At 45.6% G+C, this 11,128-nt stretch overlaps 1 protein-coding gene across 2 annotated transcripts; it reads left to right on the top strand.

The window, feature by feature from the left end:
- Positions 1 to 5,767: 5,767 nt before the first annotated feature.
- Positions 5,768 to 11,128, top strand: NDUFB8 (NADH:ubiquinone oxidoreductase subunit B8). Of its 2 annotated transcripts, XM_068961531.1 has the most exons (6): positions 5,768 to 5,882; positions 6,142 to 6,268; positions 7,795 to 7,894; positions 8,532 to 8,684; positions 9,478 to 9,486; positions 10,754 to 10,813. In XM_068961531.1, the coding sequence occupies exons 1-6, from the start codon at positions 5,798 to 5,800 to the stop codon at positions 10,796 to 10,798; spliced, it is 519 nt and encodes a 172-aa protein (XP_068817632.1). In that variant the 5' UTR covers positions 5,768 to 5,797; the 3' UTR covers positions 10,799 to 10,813. The 2 variants fall into 2 exon arrangements, with proteins under 2 accessions (XP_068817632.1, XP_068817631.1); XM_068961530.1 differs by lacking the exons at positions 9,478 to 9,486; positions 10,754 to 10,813 and adding an exon at positions 10,960 to 11,128 and having other exon boundaries at positions 8,532 to 8,687.

Below are 11,128 nucleotides of genomic sequence, written 5' to 3'. Positions count from 1 at the left end.
CTCTACCGCTAGGGACGGCCCCAGCGGAAGCGGAAGTGCGCCTATTCCGGAGAAAAACACAACGGAAACCATAGAGATAGGCAGACAGAGAGAGCGGCCCAAAGACATTAAGAACGCCCGCCCGAGCCCTTGGGGAGTGCCTCCTAATGGTAACCGATAGCTCCACACTGTAGACCTTCAGTTCAGTTCAGTTCAGTTCAGTTCAGTTCAGTTCAGTCGCTCAGTCGTGTCCGACTCTTTGCGACCCCATGAATCGCAGCACGCCACGCCTCCCTGTCCATCATCAACTTCCTGAGTTCACTGAAACTCACGTCCATCGAGTGGTGATGCCATCCAGCCATCTCATCCTCTGTCGTCCCTTTTTCTCCTGCCCCCAATCCCTCCCAGCATCAGAGTCTTTTCCAATGAGTCAACTCTTCGCATGAGGTGGCCAAACTATTGGAGTTTCAGCTTTAGCATCATTCCTTCCAAAGAACACCCAAGGCTGATCTCCTTTAGAATGGACTGGTTGGATCTCCTTGCAGTCCAAGGGGCTCTCAAGAGTCTTCTCCAACACCACAGTTCAAAAGCATCAATTCTTCGGCGCTCAGCTTTCTTCACAGTCCAACTCTCACATCCATACATGACCACTGGAAAAACCATATCCTTGACTAGATGGACCTTTGTTGGCAAAGTAATGTCTCTGCTTTTGAATATGCTGTCTAAGTTGGTCATAACTTTTCTTCCAAAGAGTAAGTGTCTTTTAATGTCATGGCTGCAGTCACCATCTGCAGTGATTTTGGAGCCCAAAAAGATAAAGTCTGACACTGTTTCCACTGTTTCCCCATCTATTTCCCATGAAGGGATGAGACCAGATGCCATGATCTTCGTTTTCTGAATGTTGAGCTTTAAGCCAACTTTTTCACTCTCCTCTTTCACTTTCATCAAGAGGCTTCTTAGCTCCTCTTCACTTTCTGCCATAAGGGTGGTGTCATCTGCATATCTGAGGTTATTGATATTTCTCCGCACAATCTTGATTCCAGCTTGTGCTTCTTCCAGCCCAGCGTTTCTCATGATTTACTCTGCATAGAAGTTAAATAAGCAGGGTGACAGTATACAGGCTTGACGTACTGCTTTTCCTATTTGGAACTAGTCTGTTCCAGTTCTAACACGTTCTAACCACGTCCAGTTCTAACTGTTGCCTCCTGACCTGCATATAGGTTTCTCAAAAGGCAGTCAGGTGGTCTGGTAGTCCCATCTCTTGAAGAATTTTCCACAGTTTCTTGTGATCCACACAGTCAAAGGCTTTGGCATAGTCAAGAAAGCAGAAATAGATGTTTTTCTGGAACTCTCTTGCTTTTTCCATGATCCAGCGGATTTTGGCAATTTGATCTCTGGTTCCTCTGCCTTTTCTAAAACCAGCTTGAACATCTGGAAGTTCATGGTTCACGTATTGCTGAAGCCTGGCTTGGAGAATTTTGAGCATTACTTTACTAGCATGTCAGATGAGTGCAATTGTGTGGTAGTTTGAGCATTCTTTTGCATTGCCTTTCTTTGGGATTGGAATGAAAACTGACCTTTTCCAGTCCTGTGGCCACTGCTGAGTGTTCCAAATTTGCTGGCGTATTGACTGCAGCACTTTCACAGCATCATCTTTCAGGATTTGAAATAGCTCAACTGGAATTCCATCACCTCCACTAGCTTTGTTCGTAGTGATGCTTTCTAAGGCCCACTTGACTTCACATTCCAGGATGTATGGCTCTAGGTGAGTGATCACATCATGATTGACTGGGTCGTGAAGATCTTTTTTGTATAGTTCTTCTGCATATTTTTGCCACCTCTTCTTAATATCTTCTGCTTCTGTTAGGTCCATACCATTTCTGTCCTTTAGCAAGCCCATCTTTGCATGAAATGTTCCCTTGGTAACTCTAATTTTCTTGAAGAGATCTCTAGTCTTTCCCATTCCATTGTTTTCCTCTCTTTCTTTGCATTGATCGCTGAGGAAGGCTTTCTTATCTCTTGTTGCTATTCTTTGGAACTCTGCATTCAGATACTTATATCTTTCCTTTTCTCCTTTGCTTTTCACTTCTTTCCACAGCAATTTGTAAGGCCTTCCTAGACAGCCATTTTGCTTTTTTGCATTTCTTTTCCATGGGGATGGTCTTGATCCCTGTCTCCTGTACAGTGTCACGAACCTCAGTCCACAGTTCATCAGGCACTCTATCTATCAGATCTAGTCCCTTAAATCTATTTCTCACTTCCATTGTATAATTATAAGGGATTTGATTTAGGTCATACCTGAATGGTCTAGTGGTTTTCCCTACTTTCTTCAATTTCAGTCTGAATTTGGCAATAAGTAGCTCATGATCTGAGCCACAGTCAGCTCCCGGTCTTGTTTTTGCTGGCTGTATAGAGCTTCTCCATCTTTGGCTGCAAAGAATATAATCAGTCTGATTTTGGTGTTGACCATCTGGTGATGTCCATGTGTAGAGTCTTCTCTTGTGTTGTTGGAAGAGGGTGTTTGCTATGACCAGTGTGTTCTCTTGGCAAAACTCTATTAGCCTTTGTCCTGCTTCATTCTGTACTCCAAGGCCAAATTTGCCTGTTACTCCAGGTGTTTCTTGACTTCCTACTTTTGCATTCCAGTCCCCTATAATGAAAAGGACATCTTTTTGGGGTGTTAGTTCTAAAAGGTCTTGTAGGTCTTCATAGAACCATTCAACTTCAGCTTCTTCAGGGTTACTGGTTGGGGCATAGATTTGGATTACTGTGATATTGGTTTGCCTTGGAAACAAACAGAGATCATTCTGTCATTTTTGAGATTGCATCCAAGTACTGCATTTCTGACTCTTTTGTTGACCATGATGGGCTACTCCATTTCTTCTGAGGGATTCCTGCCCACAGTCATCGATATAATGGTCATCTGATTTAAATTCACCCATTCCAGTCCATTTTAGTTTGCTGATTCCTAGAATGTCAACATTCACTCTTGCCATCTCCTGTTTGACCACTTCCAATTTGCCTTGATTCATGGACCTGACAGTCCAGGTTCCTATGCAATATTGCTCTTTATAGCATTGGACCTTGCTTCTATCACCAGTCACATCCACAGCTGGGTATTGTTTTTGCTTTGGCTCCATCCCTTCATTCTTTCTGGAGTTATTTCTCCACTGATCTCCAGTAGCATATTGGGCACCTACCGACCTGAGGAGTTCCTCTTTCAGTATCCTATCATTTTGCCTTTTCATAGTGTTCATGGGGTTCTCAAGACAAGAATACTAAAGTGGTTTGCCATTCCCTTCTCCAGTGGACCACATTCTGTCAGACCTCTCCACCATGACCCGCCTGTCTTGGGTGGCCCCACAGGGCATGGCTTAGTTTCATTGTTAGACAAGACTGTGGTCCTAGTGTGATTAGATTGACTAGTTTTCTGTGATTATGGTTTCAGTGTGTCTGCCCTCTGATGTCCTCTTGCAACACCTACTGCCTTACTTGGGTTTCTCTTACCTTGGATGTGGGGTATCTCTTCACAGCTGCTCCAGCAAAGCGCAGCCACTGCTCCTTACCTTGGACGAGGGCTATCTCCTCACCGCCGCCCCTCCTAGGACTAGACAATTGTTTCACTGAGTAGGAGTCATCATTTGAGCTAACCAGTTCACAAAATATTATTGCTCAGTGCGTCCAGGCCTACACAACAGGCAAAGAAGAAGGCAAGTTTAGTGAAGCATTAAATTTTACCCTGACGGATGGGGAGAGACACAAACTTGACCCACCTAAGGAAGTCAGAAGGAAAAGCAATTGTCCAATATATAGATGTTGAGCAAAGTTTGATCTGAAGTCCTCTGCAAAAAAATATATGGCAACTTGAATTCTTCCAAAATCAAAGGCGTTTTTTTTTTCTTTGCTTGGCACCATTTGATTTCTCTGCTATCTCACCTACTTAAAAGGCATTTTTGCCTTAGTCCAACTCTGTTTCTCGACTGAATTAGATCAGGGTTTGCTATTGATCAAGTGCAGATGTCATCCCACCATTCTGAACATCAATTAGTTGCTCATTTGCAAGAGGGCTGCTGCTGCTGCTGCTAAGTTGCTTCAGTCATGTCTGACTCTGTGTGACCCCAGAGACGGCAGCCCACCAGGCTCCCCCATCCCTGGGATTCTCCAGGCAAGAACACTGGAGTGGGTTGCCATTTCCTTCTCCAATGCATGAGGGAAAGTTGCTGTAAAGTAATTCTCCCCCAAATTTCATACACTGAAGACTATATATCAATTTTTATTGCTCTGATATATATTTGGGAATGTCTATAATAATGGATTCTACTCCAGAACAGTAATCACCCTAAAAGTTCCTGGAAATATGTGCATGTATATACTGTTTTTTGGAAGGACTGATGCTAAAGCTGAAACTCCAATACTTTGGCCACCTCTGATGCTGGGAGGGACTGGGGGCAGGAGGAGAAAGGGACGACAGAGGATGAGATGGCTGGATGGCATGACCCACTTGATGGACAAGAGTTTGGGTGAACTCCGGGAATTGGTGATGGACAGAGAGGCCTGGCGTGCTGCAATTCATGGGGTTGCAAAGAGTCGGACACGACTGAGCGACTGAACTGAACTGATATACTGTAAATTATGCAAATCATACTTGTGTAAAGAAAAACATTCATATGCGAACAATAATGCCCCTCTCATTCTTTTGTTGGGCTAGTGTTCGATAATTGTGGTTCGGCTCGAAGTGTGTTTATCCAAATCTAGCAAATCTGAGGCGAGTTCAAATAATAGGACTGGTTTTATATTTGTTGGGTTGAGGTGACTGAGACATTCGGATGTAAACACGGGACTGAAAAACTGAAGAACAATTTGGCGGGGCGGGGGGTAATTCCCCGGAGGTCCAGAGATTGGGACTCCTCGCTTTCAAGGCCAAGGGTGCGGATTCAATCCCCGGTCGAGAAATTGGGATTCCCCCAGCCGCGCGGCTGAAACAAAACAACCAGTTTGGGGCCAATTTGTGTGTTGCATCGTGCCTCTAACTAAAGGAAATAATTAATGTGGAAAACAAAACGTGAACAAACAAAACCAAGCACTAAATTTGAAGAATGATCACGTTTGAATAAGGAAAGAGGAACTGCCACTGAAGGAGAGGAACAAGGCAAGCAGTCAAAGAGATTCTCTCTCTTTAGTCGCTAAGTCGTGTCCGACTTTTGCGTCGCTAAGTCGTGTCCGACTTTTGCGTCGCTAAGTCGTGTCCGACTTTTGCGTCGCTAAGTCGTGTCCGACTTTTGCGACCCCATGGACTGTAGCCTGCCAGGCTCCTCTGTCCATGGGATTCTCCGGGCAATAACACTGGAGTGGGTTGCCATTTCCTTCTCCAGGGGATCTTCCCGACCCCGGAATCGAACCCGAGTCTCCTTTATTGCAGGCAGATTCTTTACCGACTGAGCTATGAGGGAAGCCCCTAGAAAAGAGATTAAACAGGCTCATTTTACTTATACAGGTCCTGGGGGAGGTGGGTCAGCTGTCCACCGAGATGTTCAGGTTCCGAGTGCCCGCTATTCCGGGATGCGTCTAAGTCAGCAGAGGGAGAAAAGGGACTCAACAATCAGAAATGTCAAAGCAGTGACCCGCTTGATTTTCTGTCCTTTCCGCCTTGCCTCTCGGCCTCTACGGATCCGCTCACCTTCCCTCTGGTTTACCAGCACCGTTTAAGCCCCGCCCTTACTGAACCTTAACTCTTTTCTCCCTAATCGCGTTTGGCCCGGCTCAGCCGCCGTGACAAGGTCTCTGCGCATGTGCAGGGGGAAACGGAAAGAAGGTGAAGATGGCGGCGGCCAGAGCGGGGGTCCTGGGAATCCGATGGTTGCAAAAGGCAGCCCGAAACGTGGTGCCGCTGGGGGCACGGACAGGTCCGCTAGAACGGGCGAGGCCTCAGTGTGGGTGGGAGGGGGAAGTGCCTGAGGTTTATTGTGTCGGGCGCAGGGTGGATTTGGTGGGGCACCACGGCCGCCGAGTGCGGGAAAGGGCGGAGGTAGGGTTGGCATATCCACAAAAACGGAAGGAAGGTCTGCTGGTCCCTCGAAGCCTCGGGCTCTGACCTTGAAGCCTGAAGCTTTTAGAGTGGCAGAGAAAGTGGGGTCGCTTCTGACCTGCCCTCGTTTGCCCTAGCCTCCCACATTACCAAGGACATGCTCCCGGGACCCTATCCCAAGACCCCAGAAGAACGGGCTGCCGCCGCCAAGAAGTATAATATGCGGGTGGAAGACTACGAGCCGTACCCAGATGATGGCATGGGGTGAGATAGGGTCTGCTCGCACCCGAGTAGTAGTGGGAGAAGTTCGGACTGGGGTGGGTGGCTCTACTCTGACCCTTTTTCCCGAACCTTTTCGTGACCCGTCAGAGTCAGTGATGTGGGTGCTTTTCTCGGTGGAGAGAGGTGGGAGGGGATGGGTGAGCAGCTGCAGTCGCGAGGACTTTAATTTTCTCCTTGGCTCAGGCTGTTTCCTCAGATGAGGAAGCTGAGGTTTTAATAGCTCCCTTGAGAACCCCTGAATAGCGGGAACCTTCTTGGTCCATCCAGAGTGCAAGGTTTCATTTAGATTGAGCATCTGCTGGGCTCAGGTGCTGTCATCCAGGCACGTGACCAGGCTGGAGCTGGACTGCTGTCATGAGAACCTTATTTGTAGACCGAGTACTCTATATATTAATATGTGTATATTTCTGTCTTTTTAAGTCGTTGCTGTTAGCGTTGTGGACATCTTAGCAACTTTAAAAGGTTAAATAGCTAACTCTTACTCCAGTTGATGATTTTCCCCCATACCCCGTAACATCTCTGTGGTTAATTACCTGAATTGATTACTGTCACCCTCATTTTCTCCCTAGCATCACTCTTTCAGCAGTGATTTTAGCAGCTCCTATTCGTCTTGTTGTTTTCCAATCACTTTCTGTGACACATGTCTAGTTGTCATCATTTCCTATGACTTTTATTGTGTTGTGGACAAGAGCAGCCTCGGTAGCAGTCTGTATAAGATGAACCTGGACTTGTTGTTGAAAGATCCAGCCTATCACACCTGAGTGCCCGCTATTCCGGGATGCGTCTAAGTCAGCAGAGGGAGAAAAGGGACTCAACAATCAGGTGTTGAGGCTTGGAGATGTTTGTCAATTTTGTGGCTGAGAAACAGTTGCTATGGAGAGTACTTCTCTCATCTGTACCTTTTTGTTTTTATTCCAGTTTACTGGGCAACCTTAGGTTCAGACTCAAAACTTCAGTTTCTTTTTCTGTCTACTGAGGAAAACAGAGTGATTGATTGTTAAATTCCCTTCCATTGCTAATCTTAGAACATGGCATGACTTTTTTTCTTTTTGTTGAAAGAAGATAAGAAAAGCTTACATATGTTAAATAATGTTTCGGAGTTTGACATGAATTTTTAATAACAATTTGGATTTCTGCAGTTAGTGCTGTGCTTAGTGAGTAAAAAATTGAGATTTAATAAAACAATAAAATAGCAACTATTTTACTAATGATAACTTTGATACTGGAAAGCATTCAGGAAAATTAATCTCTTTTATACCATTTGTAGGAATGTAAATTGCACAGTCTTTCTGGGGGGATATTTGGGATATTTACCAGCAGCCCTTTAACCCAACATTCTCAATATGTGCACCACAGGAAAACACTGAGATCTTGATTGGAAGGTTAGTTCCTCTGTCCTTAGTGGGAGGCCATTATCTTGTCACTTGGTTTCTCATCTCAGAGATGAGAAGGCTGCGCATTGTCGGAGGCTCTCAAAGCCGTGTCCAGAAGTTCTTGCTGTCTCTCAGGTATGGTGACTATCCGAAACTGCCTGACCGCTCACAGCAGGAGAGGGATCCATGGTATGACTGGGACCACCCAGACCTGCGGTTGAACTGGGGTGAACCGGTGAGAGAACCATGTCCCATTTGCCCTTTCTTCCTTTTCCCTATGTCTTCTGTAGATCAGATGGCACTTTTCTGCCCAAGTGGGCTTTCCTGGTGGCTCAGTGGTGAAGAATCTGCTTGCCACTGCAGGAGACATGGGTTTGATCCCTGATCCCGGAAAATCCCCTGAAGAAGGAAATGGCATCCCACTCCAGCATTCTTGCTGGGAGAACCAATGGACAGCCCGTGGGGTTGCCAAGAATTAGACATGACTTAGTGACTAAACATCAACAACACTAAGGTTTTTCTGCCCAAGGAAGCAGGGTCAAGTGCTCTGAGATCTGAGGTTCCGTGTGTGTGTGTGTGTCTGTGTGTGTCTCTGTGTGTATGTGTGTCTGTGTGTGTGTGTAAAGGACTTCTGAGAATAACTGAAGCTCTGAGTTGTGAATGTTAATGATTGGGACTGTCTCTGATCAACCAAACACAGACATAAGCCAGCATCCAGTCCTGTGGGCCAGAGTATCTCAGATGTGGCTCTCAGAATATTGCCCAGGGCAGGAGAATGCCTTTCAAGTCTTGTATGAGGCTCTGATCACTCTGGACTGCCTGCCTTTTGCAGGAAGAGCAGTGTGTAATGGTGATCTGCCTTTCTGTCTCAGATGCACTGGGACCTGGACATGTATATCAGGAACCGTGTGGACACGTCCCCGACTCCTGTTAATTGGAACCTCATGTGTAAGCACCTTTTCGGCTTCGTCGCCTTCATGCTGTTCATGTTTTGGGTAGGGGAGATTTACCCCACCTACCAGCCTGTGGTGAGTATCTGAGGAGTGCTCCCTCAGGCACACTTTCCTGAGGGAATGCAGTCTCTGGAGTAGAGATCTACCCAATATTAAGCTTGGCTTCCTGGTGAGGCCTAGCCTATAGAGGGCTTTAGTTCCTTAGCTACTGGCCTGGAACAAGTATCAGAGCACAGCTTTTGCCTGTATCTTGGGTCAGTCTGAGTGAGAAGAAACTGTGTAGGACTAGATGAGGAATGAGAATGAAGAAGCCAGCTAGTCTTTAGAGTTGCCATTTGGGGAACTGTACTTACCACCATATTTCAGCAAGTGATCTTTTAAGGTAGAGTCCAGGAATCTCAAGTTGAAAGCTTATCCTTTATTAGTGTGAAGGGCATTTTCTATAGGAAGCAATTAAATGTTTACTATAAGCATGGACAGTTAATTTTAGAGAACATGAAGGACACAGCAAATATACTGTCTGTATAGAACAGACTTGTTGCCAGGGAGGGGGTGGGGAAGGGATGGATTGAGAGTTTGGGATTAGCAGATGCAAACTAGTATAAATAGAATGGATAAACAACAAGGTCCTATTATAAAGCACAGTGAACTATATTCAATATCCTGTGATAAACCATAATGGAAAAGAATATGAAAAAGTGTGTGTATGTATATATATACACACACAAACACACACAACTGAATTACTTTGCTGTACAGCAGAAATTAACAAACATTGTAAATCAACTATACTTAAATAAACTAAAAAAAAGAATGAAAGTATACTCTTGCTTTGAGGACATTTAATTTGGATAAGAAAATTTAGATATGTGACGTGAGCAGCATTGGCACATATATAGGAATTTGGCACAGTTTTTGTATATATATGTGCATAGTGAATATATGTGCTTGTGCTGTTAGGGAGGATTATGCTAGATGCTAAAACAGATATATTTTTAGATGACGGAGAGAAGTTGAAGAGAACATTTGGGGGAAAAAAACAGAATGGAGAAAGAGGACAGTGAGTTAGCTGGAGTGGAATAGGTTTATAAATAGCTCTCAGACAACCAGCTGCACCTGGGGAACTGCTAAAAAGTCAGATTCCTTAGCTCTTGGAGAGCCTAATTCAGTAACTCCACAGTGGGGTTCTACAATCAATATTTAACAAGTTCCCAGGTAATTTTGATGTGCTGGGAAATCAGGTGTGGAAACTGCTGTGTTAAAAATATTGTGAAGTGCATTTGATCAGTTTGGTTGGGCACCTTTTATTGCGTGGCTGAGGGATCTGGACTTGATGGTATAGTAATGCATTAATTCAATAAATGTTTATGAAGCTCCTGTCATGTACTGGGTACAGAACGTGCCAAGGGTTGGGAATACATTGATGACTTGGCCTGCCTCTAGGAAGCAGGGAGCCATGCTGGGATTTTGAACAGAAGAATGCTGTTATGATGCCTAGGTTTTTAAAAGATTAACCTGGGAATAGTCTACAGGGCAGACTGTGAGAAAGGTACTGAAAGCAGGAGGCTGCCGTGTCTCCAGTTGGCTGCACAGTGCTACCTCTGCTGAGACAGGCAATGTCCTAATGGTAGCGCGCATGTCTGTGCACGGACACAAGCCTTCCTACCGAGCCCCAGGGGCCCCAGGCTGGAGAGTGCACATAGGGCTGGTGTGAGCACTAACTTCGCTTCAGGAGAGCAAGCAACGCAGTGTGGCTCCTCCATTTTTCAGCTCTGTAAGCACATCACCCTTTTCTCCTCCCCTTGAGCTGTGTTCTCTGACAGCTGTTTGTTGGTAAAGCCAGCAGCCCCTAAAGCACGTCCAAGCCATGTTTCCTCTGTGCTTCCCCCACTGCTGCTCCTGCACGCCTCATTTGCTAGGCCACTTTAGTGGTGGAACCATTAGAGGCTGAGTGACTTAAAGGAGATTGAGTCTGTCTCAACCCCGAGAGAGTGGGATGGATGGATGCATCATCTCATTTAGAAAGCTTCCCTCATGCTCTCCCTTTCTTTCTCTCCCTCCTCTTTTTCTCTCTCACACACACATATACTGTAGGCACACCTTCTCTTACACACACACTCTCTCTCTCTCTCTCTCTGTAGCACCCCTTCTCTTACAATCTAGGCTTTCTCACTGCCTTGGGCTGAGCTGGGAAGAAGAGTACTGTCCCTGCTGTTCTGGCCCAGCTGGGTCTCACCAGAAGCTACTGTGTACCTGTTTACTGTGTGTGATTCTTCCCTCAGGGTAGGCTGTAGCCAGGTGTTGGCTGGATATATGTTGTTCTTGCTGACCTGTGTTTTTTCCTTAGGGGCCAAAGCAGTATCCTTACAATAATCTGTACCTGGAACGAGGCGGCGATCCCAGCAAAGAACCTGAGCCAGTGGTTCACTATGAGATCTGAGGAGGCTTCATGAGCTTTGTGTTCCCTAACTGACTCCTTCAATCCTAGAAATTTAACTTTAATGAAATCCCTAATA

The sequence above is a fragment of the Capricornis sumatraensis genome, chromosome 23 (assembly GCF_032405125.1).
Source record: "Capricornis sumatraensis isolate serow.1 chromosome 23, serow.2, whole genome shotgun sequence".
In the NCBI taxonomy this organism is placed as follows: domain Eukaryota; kingdom Metazoa; phylum Chordata; class Mammalia; order Artiodactyla; family Bovidae; genus Capricornis; species Capricornis sumatraensis.
This window is presented reverse-complemented; position numbering and strand designations above follow the sequence as displayed.